Consider the following 15,789-nt stretch of genomic DNA (forward strand, 5'->3'; position numbering starts at 1 on the left):
CTATAGCGAACAAACTTATTTTACTGACGAACAGGGTCATTTTTAGACTAGCTTCTAGGACATTTTTACGGGCTCGGAAAAGCGGGAAAATTTCCGGGTTGATTCCGAGAAACAGCCAAAAAAGCAAAAGAGTAGAAGAAATCATCACCTACTGCACTTATTGCAATTTTCGATTTGTTTTCCAAACGCATCAGATAGAACAATGCTCTAGTAGGAAAATGATTCATCTGGTATTTTCGATTTTTCCTACTAAGTAGCGCGCCTTTTCTTGTTGAGTCCCGCCGCGTGGAATCTGTGAGTTGGGTGTTCGTGAATATTTGGGTGTATTTTGGCTATATGTTTGTTTTAATTCGCTCAAGCATATGTATATCTTGATGAGTAAACCCTCTCTGCATTCAGATGGATTGACTGGTCTGGTGTGCCGCCTCTGTGCGGGTGGTAGTTGAGCTGCGCTTTCGCCGCACGGCACCGTGGCCGTGCTAATTGTTTAACTCATAACTCGTGATTATTTTCTAATGCTTGAAATACCCCAAGTATGTGAGTGAATTGTAGGTTAAAACCTTATTCCAAGAAAATTTGTTGCACGGTATTGAGCTCATTATCATCAACCTGTCATTGTCCATGGGGGCGTCAAATTGCCCCGGTGCTGTTCACGGGCGCCTGCGGTGACTGCGGTAGCTGTGGTAGATCGCAGGCTGTAAGTCACGCCCACTTGTGTATACGTCATCACGCGTTCGTCCGCGGCGGCTCAGGCTGTGTCAATTTTGCGCCCAAGTAACACGAATGTGCAACTGCCGCGCCACTTTGTATGACAAATGGTTCCTGCGGTCGTATCCTTTCGACCGCAGGAGACTCGGGCGACCGCAGCCGTATGACGTCACACCACCCGCCCCATCCCCACTTTCTGTGACGTCATTACCCGGCTGACCGCTGAGCCGCAGCTAGGTACCGCAGGTGCCCGTGAACAGCACTCCCATCTGCTGGCTTGTCGGCTGTTGCAGTGACCAAGAACTAGTTGCATGATCAGTCTCAAATTTGTTTTGGCTTCCCTGGCATCAATTTTTACATCATGTGATGAAGTTTTCTATGACTTCTTTTTACAAATTTTTAGCTAGGTATAACAGATTTTGTGGTGTCATGACTGCAACTGATTTCAATAAAAAGTGCCATTGTCTTAATTTGTCAGCTTTCTACAAGGCAATTTGTTGAACATATTTGCAAATAAAATACAAATGGGTATCAATTACAACGTTTTATAAAATGGCCACCTCGGATCTGATTTAAAATAAGATTTTGATACGAAATTTTCCAAAAATTAAGCTTTTTTAAGGAAAAAAATTATGTTTCCATTTCCAAAATTTCAAAAATGGAATATTTCAGATGGGGTGATCGCTGCCAGACCAATCGCCAAATTTCTCAAATCTCAAAATTTGACCCTTAAACCTACTATTTTACATGTCAATACTGTGTCCAATAGTGTGCCCAGTGATTTCATTATTTTAAATGATATTGTTTGACCTACAACCATTGTCAAAAGAAAGCAGGGGCATGGTTGGGTTCATGGCATCAATGGTCTGTACCTGTTAGACACCTTTTTTTGTAGAAGTTGTGCAATGTGCAGTGCAACTTCAAAACTTGGCCTTTTTTAACCTGACCTTGACCTTGAGAAATTCTTGTTATGGCTTCAGCACCTCTGGTCTCTGGAATAGCCCTATTGGCTTTTTTCAACCCAGCCTCATGTGTCTGCCATGCTTACTTTCGGAGATAACCGTGTGTGGGTGTGGGGAGGCGGAAGGCATTAAAGCTCACCGCTTCCAGTCACTCAGTCAAGTACGGATTAACCCTCGTCTGTAAAGGGGGGTCGAACGGACCCCCGTCGGTTTTTCGCGAATAGTTCGCGTAAAATGCGGCCGATCGCGACGAAACTTTCAGTACCCTCTAGTCGATCAATTTTACACCCACCCTGAAAATTCCATGACCCTGACCCAAATGACCTTTCACCTGTGACTTACTTTTCGAGGCATGTATGGCCGGAATCGCGATTCGGCGGATGTCGGCTCGCATTAGCCTCGTGTTTGCAGTCTTTTCGTGGTTGTTTCAAGCGTTCAAACATGTGATATGATGTTGCCTCCACGCATTAGGGCGGATGTCAAGGTCACCTGAAGGTCAGGTCAGGTCATTGACATTTGATGACCTCGGTTCACTTTTTCGAGTTTTACATGTTTCTAGGCCAGTTTTTGGAGCTGAATTCGAATTTAGCAACCATATGAACATTTATGAAGTAGTTTTGGTGCCTTCGAAACATGTTACGAAGCTGTCAGAGGCAGTTGACACCTACTACGATTACCAGGCAGGACCCCTACTGGTTGACCTGACCTGACCTGGCCTAAATGCATGAAGACATCATCTGTGATAAAAATAACATGATATTCGTGATCAGCACCCCGAAAAACCGCATATTAACCACACTTAACGACGTTCTAACAGGTCCCGATTTTCCCGACTTTTGGGTCATTGACCTGACCTGGAAGGTCAACCAATGACCTAGGACCTTAAAATTGGGTATCATCGGCTTCCTCTCGTCACGGGCAACACGCTCGTTTTTTTCCGCGAAGCTCTAGCTCGATCAGTGGCGAAGCAGCAAGGGGGGTCCAACGGACCCCCTCCCCTCCCCTTATACGTCCGCGGCTGGAAAAACACCAATACGGGCGAGGGTTAGGAAATTCATGGCTAGGGAGGATGACAGTCTGATTCTGAGGGTGAAATTGAAATATTAAACCTGTCCACATTTCTGGAGGTCAGGATGCGTCACATAAGGGGCCTGTTTTAGGGCATTGATTGACACTACCTGAATCCTGATACCATCATTGGTGATTGATATACTATGAAAGGTGCTTGATTTCCATGGAATTGGGCAGAATAGCTCATTTTTTATAGTGTTACCATAGATACAGAGCATTAGATGGAGTCACTGTGTTGAAACAGGGATCTAGCCACATCTGGCTGCTATTGTGTAAATTGAACCAGTTTTCATTGCAGTGATTTTGCAGGGCTACTGGTTTTGCTACCAAATGTTGGGATCAAGACCCTCTCTGTTCGTAGGTCTGCTTATGATATTTCTCATAATTAATGGTAAACTTGTCTTGCAAAATATCCACAGAAATTTAAGGTTTTTATCTTGTTTGTCCAAGGTCCTATGAAGGAGGCTTGGAGCTCCCTTTATGCTTGCTTGACTTGATTTTTTTCCTAATGAAGCACACTATTCCTTCACCAGCTCACTACTCACTAGTCAGACAGCAGCAGTGTCAACATGTCCAACCAGGAGGACCCCGAGAAGGCTCTGGAGACGATGGATGAGGACAGCGGCGAGGCCGGGAACGTGACTGCCCAGCTGATGCGGAACCCGCAGGTGCTGGCCGCGCTGCAGGGCCGGCTGGACGGCATGGTCGGCTCCCCGTCCGGCTACATTGAGGTCAGTCAGATGGCGAGGATCGTGGGCTGAGGCGGAGAATCATCATCATTTATTACTATGCCCATCTGTAAAACATGGCTCTTCAGGACAAGTGTCTGTGTACAAAATTGAGGTAAAAATAATACACCAAACAATAAACGTGCGCCATTAAAATGCAAATTATAATGCCTGCATGACTCCTGTCATGCCCCTGTCAACACCACTGGGCACTAGTCACACTCTATACAGGTTGTGGGTCAGGGTAGCTGTGCATTGCAATCTGCATGTAATGTAATGGTTGCCCCTTAATGGTTGATGTAATATGAGCATCGAGCAATGTTTACTTTTGATTGACTTGTGCAACACTGGCCCAAAAAAAATTGACGTAAATATCCGTCATGACATTCGCGGTTGTTATCATAGGCATTTGGCTCATCGTCTTCTTTGTACCGCCTGTGACGGTAGCCGGTGATGAACCACCGCTGGCCGGCGCGCTCGCGACTTATGATGGGGCTCCAGGCAGTGGTCTCAGGGTGCGTAGACAGTCAATGGGTACTAGCTGAGAGCGGACAGTCAGATGACGGGCTGCGGGGGCTAGATGACGAACTTTGTCATTATTCAACTGATTAGGCAGTGGGGGAGGATGACGGTCTCGGTACACTGACTGTCCAGTTCTTTCGTCCTCGGGGTAATGGGTAGGAGCTGAATTCTGACGGCTATTGACAGATCCGACGGTTATCTGATTGGCCGGTCCCAATGTCAGTTACCGCGTGTTTTCTGTTAACGGTCGTAATCGGCTGACAGACGCGGTCAGCTGACCGGGCATGGATGGGATCTGACTGACGGCTGCTGACCAGCCGTTCTGGTTTCTGAAAGATTCAGCTGCCCGGTCATGACCGTGACCATGACCGGCGGTCATGTGTGTAAGCTGGTTCACGGCCAGTGCGACTCTCTCCCTCCGTGACTGAGTGCGATAGGTAGGCAGTGGTTGGCAGCGATAGGCACTAGGCAGTCCCCACCCACGCCGGTCGTTACCACCGCCTTTGTGGTGGTCTGACCTCGCCGGCTTCCGGGAAGCTCATGCCAGATTGGGGAATTTGTGGCGATTGCAGAGTGGGGTTCAGAGCTGTTTGTTTCTCTGTGTTTCTGAGCCGGTAGTAATGGTCAGCATGGAGTATGTGCCTCGTGTATATGATTATTATCGACCAGTATTTCTATGGTGACGTTATTACGGCGTAGTGGCGGTCGCCGTTGTTTTGATCGGGTTTGAGCGACGGTCGATCGCACTCGTGCGACGTTGTTATGTGCGTGGGCGGACCGGTCGGAGGAAACCCGCCGGTTTAGAGGGGCCGATGGGTAAGGAGCTGACGTGTCCAATCATGCCAACGTGCTACTTATATGGCAAATACGGTTTGCTTGGGCGGGAAGCTGGCAGGACTTCGAACTCTGGGAACTTCAGGCTACGGCACCAATGAATGCACGTCATTTGGATGACGATGCCAGTCACTAGCTGTCTAGATTTTTAGTTTGACGAGGAAATCTCTTTTTAGAAGATGTCCTGCGTATTGATTAGCCTGGGAGTGAGGCCTTTGCTAGCATTGAGTTGATTTTAAGCACTAATTTAATCGCGTCGATGTAACGAAAGTATGTGAATCCTACTTCGCGAGTGGCTGTCGTAGTTAACGAGTAATATGGAAATGCCACTTATGGTCTACTTACTAGTTGTCACGCGTATTAGGCACACTCTCTTGTTCTTTGATCAGTAGTGTCCAGACCAGTCCACTGACGTATACTCTCCCTGCCACAGAGCCTGCCAAAGGTGGTAAAGAGGCGCATCAAAGCCCTGAAGAATCTCCAGCTGAAGGCCACAAATATTGAGGCCGCATTCTACGAGGAGGTGCACGCGCTAGAGTGCAAATACCACAAACTCTACGTGCCTCTCTATGAACAGGTGAGACTCGGAGCGCGGGCGAGCCCGGAATTGCTAAGGGTGGCGGTTAGAGGGGTTCGGTGGTGAGGAAGTTGTTTTATAGGATTCCGCGGACACCTTGTAGATCGTTGAGTTGACGCTTATTGATGGACCTTATGGCATCTGGGATCAATTATGGCTTGTTTTGAGCAGTGACAATACTTCTTATATATCCTGTCTGATTATTACGCCGTTTATCGCTACGGGCGTCTGCTTTCTCTTTTCTTAGGCCCGATCCATTAGTCTGTTTCTTTGAGTGCATACTGCCTTGCGCAGAGCTTTCAGCGCTGTTTCAAAGTCATGTCTCATCTCCTCTGGCGCTCCGTCGGACCGCCTGCCACCACCTCCCGCTCCCCGCTGTTCCCTTCATCTGTGTCTGACCGGTCCCGTCGCTTCGGCAGCGTAACACCATCATCGGCGGCGACTACGAGCCGACCGACGCAGAGTGTGAGTTCACGCTGGATGACGAGATCAGTCAGGAGATGGAGGATAAGGCCAAGATCGGCGACGGAGACGCCAAGCTGCACGACATGGACGAAAACACAAAGGTAGCTGGGGCAGAGAGGAAGACAAGAATGACTGGAGTGGAGGGTAGAGGACTAGAGAGATCACACAGGTGGGGAGGCGGAAGGAAGGGTTAATTGGAACGTCGGGATGTGGGGCATGTGTACTGCGACTAGACCGTGAACCGTGAACTAGTCGAGAGTCAGTGTGCAGCTGGTGATCTCATACACATTTGTCGGATGCCATTTTATTGGAACGCATGAGCACTCATGTTTCTGTCATCTACGGACTGATGATACGGACTTGAAGTTAGGTTTGGTGTCACTAGCTGACTAGGGAATACTCGTATACTGACCCGACCCCGGTCCCTCGCCAGGGCATCCCCGAGTTCTGGCTGACGGTATGTAAGAACGTCGACCTGCTCTCGGAGATGATCCAGGAACACGACGAGCCCATCCTCAAACACCTGCGAGACATCAAAGTCAACTTCGCAGAGAGCCCCATGGTAAGTCGGTCGACCGGGTGACGTGCCTCCCGCTAGTGATGGCTTTGTAATTAATAGTTTCCTGCAGAAGATAGATTAGTTGTGATGACTCTTCTTTACTGAAGAAAGTGTATGTTTTTTCTTGCTCATCACCATTTACAGGTGGCGTATTTTATCGCTGGCCACACGTGAATGTTTGACGTGACAGTTTCTCTAATAATATTTCGATTGATGTTATGTGCATGAATGGGAGAAAAGATAGGCTGCTGTCACGCAAAATGCCGCCGAGTCTTACTTCTCTGTTCTTCTCCTCCAGGGCTTCACGTTAGAGTTCCACTTTTCGCCAAACGAGCACTTCACAAACACCGTCCTCACCAAGGAGTATTTCATGAAGTGCAAGCCGGACGAGCGGGAACCGTTCACATTCGAGGGACCAGAGATCTACAAATGCAAGGTGCGTATCGGGGAAGGTCGGCGGCCGATCTGCTAGAGCTGTCATTTTGGCTGCCATCAATTTCAGTGCTTTGACTGATGCTTCTATCAGTCTGTATCGAATTGTTTTATTTTACCAGCGAAATTACGTTAGCAATTAACAATGCCGCCGAATTTGCGCTCATTTTCTTCGTAATTAATCTTAGGTTTTATACCGTGGTTTGACTTATTCATAAATGGGTGAGTAAGTGTTTCCAAGTGTGCTGTGCCGTGAGCGGTCGTGTTCGCTGGACAATGGGTGACTGCCGCGGCTGATGGGCGACTTTAGTGTGGATTATGCTGCCGATCAGAAATTCAAGCTTTCGGGCTGCCGATGCAGAATGTCTTACCAACACCATATATTCTCTTCGGCAGGGCTGCACAATAGACTGGCAGAAGGGCAAGAACATCACACTGAAGACCATCAAGAAGAAACAGAAGCACAAGTCACGCGGCAGCACGCGCACAATCACCAAGACCGTGCAGAACGACTCCTTCTTCAACTTCTTCAGTCCGCCCGCCGGTAGGACCCCGCCGATAAACGCCGCGACTGTCCCCGTCACGGAATAGGCATCAGGGATCGATGGAGGAAGAAATAATGTTATATAGTGTCGTGACTCATGTTGTTATGGTGTAAATTAACATTTGTAACGCAACATGGCCCGGATGGGTGAGGGCAAACAAAGGTTCTTGAATTCGCCATCGATTTTTACCGATCGGTAAAGGTGTTTGGGGAAATGTCGGCGTCTTTTTCTGGTGGTTAATGCTGACCGTGAAGCGGTTTTGCTGAAAATGACACCACAATTTCGCAATTCGTTGTTAGCGTTTGCCCGGTCCGTCACCAGCCGGCAGCCACCCGGCCGGTCGTTCCGCGAGAGTCCGTGCGTGCAGTCCCCCGTGCTGCTCCGACCCCTCTCAGCCTCCAGAAACCATGCTGCACCAGCTTTGTGCGTGGCCCATAACCCCTTAAGTCGCCACCCGGGCCTATCTGACCGTCTGTCCTCTCCCGACAGTGCCCGACGACCCGGACGCAGACGTGGACGAGGAAGTTCAGGCCCAGCTGACAGCCGACTTCGAGATCGGCCACTACATCCGGGAGCGGATCGTGCCGCGGGCCGTCCTCTACTTCACCGGCGAGGCGTTGGAGGAGGACGACTACGACGACGAGGAGGAAGAGGAAGAGGACGGAGAGGAGGGCAGTGAGTCAGACACGGAGGAACGGGAGAGAGCGGGACTGGGTTAGACTGGGCTTGGATGTCATCTTCTATCAGACTAAATTTATCCTTATTTTTAACCACTGTCAGCATGGGCGCAAAATGGCCTTGTAGCTGGCGTGCCCTAAATCCTCAGTAATCAAGCCAGCGACAATATTCAGTCATGATCTGATAAGTCGCATGATCATTGATCATTGATCATTGATCATAGTCGACCATAGATCTCTGATCATATCAGGAATAATCATAGATCTGCTCTCCGACTCGCTACGTTCTACGTCACTGGCGGTGGCGGTCGTGGCCAGCCTTTACAGTGCCCGGCCCTTTCCTCCATTCGCAGGTGACGACGACATGGACGACGAGGAGGACCCCGACTTCGACCCCAAGAAGGTCAAAGGACCCAAGGGCAAGGGCGGCGACCCACAGGAGTGCAAACAGCAATAGTCTGCACCGCCCGCCGCCCGCCCGCCTGTTCTCAGAGACATTCTCTCGTCGGCTGCTGCAGCCGCCGCTGTGACGCCGTCGCCCAGCGCGGCATGTTGATGTACTTTCTGCGATAGCTGCCACGCACGCTAGTGTCGGCCGATAATAATAAACTCTGTTCCGTGTACGTGCGTGTATTGGCGCCGGCCGGGGGGGGGGGGGGCGGTGGCACAGCCGTGGTCCGCTCACGGAGCGGAGAGCGGTTCGGGACCACATCTGCTCCAGAGGGTCCAACACGGCTGATCCGTGCTTCCTGGTGTTCTGACGTGAAGCAGCTATATATGTGACCGCCCTGGGCACTTCTCATTCAGATACATGTTCGTCGCTTTGAGAGTTTCTAACACAAGATCACTGTGCGCATCGTCACTGACCAGCGTGAACTTCCCACATGATAGAAGCTTCTCTCCAGTCTAGGATACGACTGTGAAAGCAGCTCACAGACGGAGAGCGAAAGCCCGAGTCAGGCGGGCACCGTGAGCATTTTCAACGGGAAAACAGCGCCAACTGATTATGTGTTTGCTGCTTTTGAACTGCGTCATCTACGGGTACACCTTGTTTTTCTTACTGTACGGAGTAAGTCGTGGCTAGTAAATTATATTTTTGGGAAATGGAGTTAGAATTGTTGGATTTCTTGAGTTGTTTATTTAAATTGACATATAGATAATTTTCTTTTTACTTCACCACATTTACAATTTTTATTATCTACATTCTAAAAGAATAAAAATAATAAAAATAATTTTAGATCAGACTTTGGGGATGCCTTGGTTCACTTTTTTCCATGTTTAGTCGTGGCTAGTAAATAATACCTACTATCATCACATGCCACAAGAATGGATCCGAATGCTTGAACTACTATTGAGATTAAGTAACAGATTATTACTTTCATAATAAGAAGAGTCGATGTTTTAGTCCTTTATCTATTTTGATGTGCATTCGCAACTTTATTTCTGATTGAAAGCCAGAGTTTGGATAAGCACCGGTCACGAAGAACATCTACAATACCTATACATAGCCCGAAGATATTGCTACGCCATGACTCCAAACGGTTTGATTCTTGGGAAGGTTTCGATTTTAGAATATATGACGAAAAGGAAACTGTTGTGATTCCTACGGTGAAGCGCCGCGTACCCGAACTCCATTTGTGAACTCGTGTATACTCCATTGAAACCAGTGGCGAAACATTAACATTTTCCGATCGGGAAATCAGAAATGTTTCAGAAATCCAGGAAGTCTTAAGCAATGTCCTCACAATAACCAAACTAGGATCAGTCAGCCAATGATTGAAGGTAGCGAGCGCAACCCACGCCTCCGTTTAATACTCATTCGAGCAAACCATGTCTCTTCACACTGCATTTATTATACGCAGGTAATGTGACACAGTTTCACAAGTAGAAATAAATCGATATAGATCATCGGTCGTTTATTGAACGTCAAAAACCCGGTTCGGATCACTAAGGCCACGCAGGAGAGAGTTCACTGACCCTCACACAACTCATGAACAAATACAGGACACAATAAAATTACGAGTACAACTCATACATATCCTTACATACATTCAATTCAGTCAACAACATAATTGTACCTGACGCATCGAATGATTGTTGGCACGAGTAAAAATGTTGCTCCTAGCGCAGATCTCATAAATATTATTTAAGCCCGATATGTCCTACGCTATCCAGCAACCACTCCATTTTAAGAGTAACCCTGTGGCCTGTTAATTTAGCAGCAGGAGCATAACGCGACCCCGGTCCCCAACGGCAGCCCTCTGTCTAGGGGACAATTAGGACTCAAGGATTGCCAGTAGTCGGCAATGAGGCAGTCCATACATGCTCCATCGAGGAGCGGGGCACGTCGAGTAATCAGCATATCGGGGCAGACATCGCGCCAGCCACAGGTGGGCCCCGCACAGGCACGGGCAGCGCAGCAAGACGTGCTGCGGGGTGTCCGCCTCCTCCCCGCACACTAGACACCGAGCGGCAGGGCAGGCGGTGTCCATGCAGCCGGGGCAGTCGGGGGTCGGCCGGCGGCCGATGCGGTGGAGGTACTGTGTTGATACGCTCCAGTGGCCGGCCCGTAGCTGGTGAATATCCACCGCTGCCTCTCTGCTGTCGAGTCGCACCGGTGCAGGCAGGGTCCGATCCGGGAAGATAGAGCGGTACCAGCCGCCGGGCAGGCTCTCCTGCCATGATCGGCGCGCAGACCTGGCGGCGGCGCGGGTGATGCTCTTGACATCCAGGGGGGGGGGGGCGTTGGTCTGCTCGAGTTCGGCGGCCTCCATCGCCAGCATGTCGGCCCGCTCGTTGCCCGGCAGACCACAGTGGGCCGGGACCCACTGGAGGTGGAGACGGCGACCGCGGTTGGCCAGCTGCATTAGGAGCCGCCAGATAGCGTCGCCTAGCTGGCTCGTCTGCGCCGCCGGTCCCGCATCCACTGTCTGTTGTGCCGCCCTGGAGTCGAGGCAGACGATGATGGTGTCCCTCCGGGTGAGTGTCCTGGTCCGGTGTGAGGTCTGATTCGGCAATCTCCTCCAGGGCAGCACGGAGGGCCACCAGCTCAGCTCTGGTGCTGGAGCATAGGGCGCCGGCGGGGGTCTTGACCGTCCACTCGGCTCTGGCGGGGAGGACGATCAGGGCGCCGCCCCCTCCTCGCACGGTGCCTCCCTCCGCCAAGCCGTCAGACCACACCCACGTCGCCCGCTCTGCTCCGGGGAGGTCGGCCAGCATGGCCTCCGCTGCCGCGCGGCGAGCCTGGTCGCCGGCGCTGCGGACGCAGTCGGGCGGAACGGCACAGGAAATCGTGATCCCCTCACTTGAGGTCCACGGAGGGAGCTGTGCAACGACCATGGGTTCCACCTGGGAGGCGGTGACGCCCAGGGCGTCCAGCGTCCGTCTGCCCTCGTCGCGCCATCCTGTGATGTTGCGGAGTCGGCAGGGACGTGAGGCTTCGGCGAGCTCCCGGAGCGGATCTCCGGCGGGTAGTGCGGATGCGCGCGCCAGCAACCTCGTCGCGAGGGTGGCGCGTCGCATTTCCGCGGTGGGCAGGCCGGCCTCCGCCATGAGAGCGTGGGTCGGCGCTGACCTGGGGCACCCCGTCACGGCGCGGGCCGCTGCGCGCAGCTCCCGGTCCACCAGCTCCAGGTGGGAGCGGGACGCCGCAGGAAGCCACGCGGCCGCCGCATATTCGATGGCGCCGCGGACGTAGCCGTTGGCCACCGCGCGTAGGTGGTGCTCCTGAAGTCCCCAGGAGTGTCCTGTGAGCTTGCGCAGCTGGGTGGTGCGAGGGCGAGCCTTCCTCTTGAGGTTGGTGCAGTGCTCTCCAAAATGGAGCAGCCTGTCAAACAAACGTGACCCCAAGCAGCTTGATGGTGGAGGTCGCACGGACAGGAACGTCCGATACCTTGATGACGGCATCTTTGGCGTCCCGGCTCCATAGGGACAACACCATTATCTGCGTTTTCTGGCTGGCGATCGTCATCTTGTTGCGCGCCGCCCACCCCACCATGAGGTCCGCCGAGTGCTGAGCTGCAGCTAGTGCTGTCTGGATCGTCACGCCGGCGCTGAGGGTGGCAGTATCATCGGCGTATCAGTCAGCTCGGAGAGGGAGTGGGCGGACGAGGTCCCGGTCACGGAGCACGGACGGCGCGCGGCGGCATTTAGCAGACCTCGCCAATCTGAACATTAGTCGGGCTACGACTGGACCACAGCCCGGTCCACCACTGCCAGGACCGCCGCGCGGCGTGGGCATTTTACGATCAGCCAGCACGCCGCCGCACGGGACCACGCGGCGGCTGTGACCTTCAGTGTTGTTGTCGTTGCTTCCCTCCAGCCGCTAACGCGGCGTAATGGTACAGCTCTCGAGGTTTCTCACGGCGGTCGTCAGGGCCGCCACCTCTTCGTCCTCACGGCTCACGGACCGCCTCGGGGCTCAGGAACGGTGCCGAATCGACGGAGGCTCCGTCATATGAGGGCCGGGCACCGAAAGAATAGGTGATGGGGGAGGGGGGGGGGGAGTCGATGTCGGAGCGCTGGCGGCGTTCGTCAGTAGGGTTCTGTTCTATACAGTGAAGATACTGGCGGAAGCCCAACCACTGGCCCGTACGAAGCCGGTAGAGATCGGCAGCCGATGCTCGGTACTCCGCAACCGCTAGCGGCGGCAGGCAGCCCCCCCCCCCCCCATCAGAAACTGGCACCAACTGTCCGGCCAGGCGGCGGTGGCACAGTGGCGGGCCAATCTGATGGCCGCGCGGTGGGCAGTGCCAACATCCCCCGGGACTGTCGCCTGGGGGAGCGGGGCCGCCTCCGCGCTCGAGGCTCGCGCTCGAGGCTCCTTAGCGGCCTGGTCGGCGCGCTTGTTACCATCTATGCCGGAATGGGACGGCATCAATTGCAGGTGGAATTGGCGGAACAGGACTGCCAGCCCCGTCCACACGGCGGCGCCCATCGAGGTTTTCTGTGTGGCTGGGCCCTCCCTCAGTGTCGCGAGCGCCGCCTGGGAGCCTGTGCAAAAGACGACCGGGGCGCTCAGGTGCCACAGGTGGTCGCGCTGATGGCTGAGCGGAGCGCAGCCATCTCCGCGCTCTAGCTGGTGCAGAGCTGGCCAAGGCCCCGGCCCCTCCGCTGCGGACTCTTGCGTCAGCCGGCCCGTCCGTCCATACCCAGGTGGCTTGGGAGAAAGAGCGCCTCGGACGTACTCGATGGTCATGCAGATTGTAGGCCTCACGAGTGGCCAGTAGGTCTCCTCGGCTGCGCAGTACATGGCGCATCCTCCTTCGGATGCGGCCGGCGCGAAGCCCTCGGTGGTAGATCAGCAGGTAGAGCATTACTTGCACAGCTTGATGATCAGAGTCGCTCGGGCGGTCGCTGACGCGCTAGCGCTCGTCACCAGTGGCGGGGCAGGCTGGCAGGGGCCAGGGCTGTCTTGCATCAGCCGAAGGCCCCTTCCATCGCCAGAAGCTGAAGCTGGCTACTGGCCTAGACCGCCAGCATCGTGGATTCGTGCTGTTTGATAAGCTCATTTCTCTAATCTGAAAACAAACAAACAAAAGTGGTTTCAAAAGGTATGCACACTGAAGTCAGTTGCCAGTGAACCTTGTCATGACTAAAATACAACCTGCATTGATTCCACACAGAACAAAAAAGTTAACATTGGGCTTAATAAGAATAATGGAGCACCATACAACATATATTGTATACATTCAGTATTATTTGCAATAATAAAGAATAGCACATGCTCACAGCAACCCAACACCACTGGCCACCCAAGTACTCCAGGCTCAAGTCATTGTTGATGACTCAACCATATCCAGGAAAGTCAACAATTTTTCATATTTTCAACTGCATGAACATTTTATGCTGATTGCACAACTAACTGACTCAAATTTGATGTTTTAAAGCAATTCATATTTGCTGAGATGACAATGAGCAATGTGAACATGTGCTTCTAAATCAAAATGATAACAATGCAAAGCACAACCAAAAGTTTGTAAATATTTAGTGGCTGCTTCCTTTTGTACCACCAGAAGGCTGACCTCACTGACATTCATGTGTTTGAAGAAAGAGAGGAAACCTTTGCTTATTAATAAACTTACCCATTGATAACTGGCCAGAATTATAGGCTTGCTGCTTTTTCTGAGTGATATATTTTCAAAATAACCCTGGTTTCTTCATAAGTGATAGGAGATTGTCCTGCAAACATGAGAATGCATGTCAGCAATAACTACAGCAAAGATGCACTTTCAGTGTGGGTGTCATACAAAGAATGGCCATTATGGAGAGGTTGCCTGAGCCATGTGAAGCCAAATATGCACCCTCATATGGGGGCGCATACCTATTTATATTTGGATGTTACATCACAAGCTAAAGCACTTCTCAAAAATAATATCATTTCTAATTCTTGTAGCTGGTAAAATGTAGGACATTGTCGGCTATTATTTTCTTTCTGGTATTTGTCAACATGAAGTCCTAACTACAATTGTGACACTGTTGATATGCAACAACAGAAATTTCAGGTTTTAGGTTAGTTTAGGTTGTAGATTTGTATGTTTTAGGTTGTTAGGTTGTAGGTTGTTAGGTTGTAGGTTGTAGGTTGGTAGGTTATAGGTAAGTAGGCAAGGTAAGGTCAGGGTTGATTGTTTTTCTTTTATTTGCGAGACACGTAAGTATCATTTTAGGATTCAGGATGTCAAATAATGTAAGAATATGAATAACATTATCCTTGAAATCTTCTTAGGACTTTATCTTTACATTTGCCTTCTTTGTTTGTATTGTTTTTTTTTTTTTTGGTGCTGCTAAAAGGACAATAGCCGTGTTTACATAGAGATCGTTGCAAGCTCCATCTGTTTTTAGGGCCTTGGCTTCATCCAATCTCGCAAAAGATGGCAATGGTGCTGAACAATTTACAGAATGATCCCCTCTAAATATGCGAAGATCACTGCATGGAAATTATCACAAAATAAATAAGCTAGAGCCTAGTCAAAAATGCGATGTAACCAGGCATACCTATTATTTCACGCAACAGCAAGCACAATTGCCACAACCAATGGAAAAATATTTCAAAGTTTAACTGATATGAATACATATCTGATTTCAAACACGAAATTCAACTTCTGTCTCACCTGATAACGAGTTAATTTAATTATAATTGATAGCTTCGTGACCCCCTCCCCACTTCTCATGTTTTGGCGGTGCGGCGGAAATGACGCACACGAGACGCACGAGACGCAGCTCCAAAACAATAGAAGCATGCTTTCCCTACGGCCGACGAAATTCTATAATATTTTATTTCCAATTTGTGATTCCTTAACATCTAAACTTTGGTAAAACGTCAATGCAGTTAAAATTGTTTCTAGTATCTTATTTAGATTCAGTTGAGAAAATATCAAACGGAAGCCCATGGTCTCGAAACTGGGCGAATTCCTTAGTACTTATCATTTTTTTCATAGCAAAATTTTTGTAAGAAAGGGTCAGTTATAGCCGATAACATCTAACTGAGTGGTTACTGACCATATAGCTGGAATAATCAATAACTGAGGATTTTGTGGAAGTAAAAAAATCATCAAAGCAAGACCTCTTTAGCGAAGAAAATAGCTGAAATACTGGAAAATAGGAGGTGATGGCTGAGGGTGCCCCAGGGTTTTCCGCATTTTAATTAACCTTAACATCTTATTTGAGGGGATTGTTGTACCTTATTGAAATCTCTGAGCGATTTTGAATTT

General features: G+C 50.5%; 1 protein-coding gene across 5 annotated transcripts; it reads left to right on the forward strand.

Annotated features, from left to right (window-relative positions):
* Positions 1–56: 56 nt before the first annotated feature.
* Positions 57–8,701, forward strand: LOC122392903 (nucleosome assembly protein 1-like 1-B). Of its 5 annotated transcripts, none has more exons than XM_043388263.1 (9): positions 57–294; positions 3,275–3,472; positions 5,259–5,402; positions 5,822–5,968; positions 6,301–6,429; positions 6,725–6,862; positions 7,255–7,402; positions 7,893–8,078; positions 8,434–8,701. In XM_043388263.1, the coding sequence occupies exons 2-9, from the start codon at positions 3,311–3,313 to the stop codon at positions 8,535–8,537; spliced, it is 1,158 nt and encodes a 385-aa protein (XP_043244198.1). In that variant the 5' UTR covers positions 57–294; positions 3,275–3,310; the 3' UTR covers positions 8,538–8,701. The 5 variants fall into 5 exon arrangements, with proteins under 5 accessions (XP_043244198.1, XP_043244196.1, XP_043244199.1 ...); XM_043388261.1 differs by having other exon boundaries at positions 279–294; positions 3,256–3,472; XM_043388264.1 differs by lacking the exon at positions 57–294 and adding an exon at positions 295–321.
* Positions 8,702–15,789: the final 7,088 nt, after the last annotated feature.

This window comes from Amphibalanus amphitrite, unplaced genomic scaffold (assembly GCF_019059575.1).
Source record: "Amphibalanus amphitrite isolate SeventyFive unplaced genomic scaffold, NRLGWU_Aamphi_draft 000506F_arrow, whole genome shotgun sequence".
In the NCBI taxonomy this organism is placed as follows: Eukaryota; Metazoa; Arthropoda; class Thecostraca; order Balanomorpha; family Balanidae; genus Amphibalanus; species Amphibalanus amphitrite.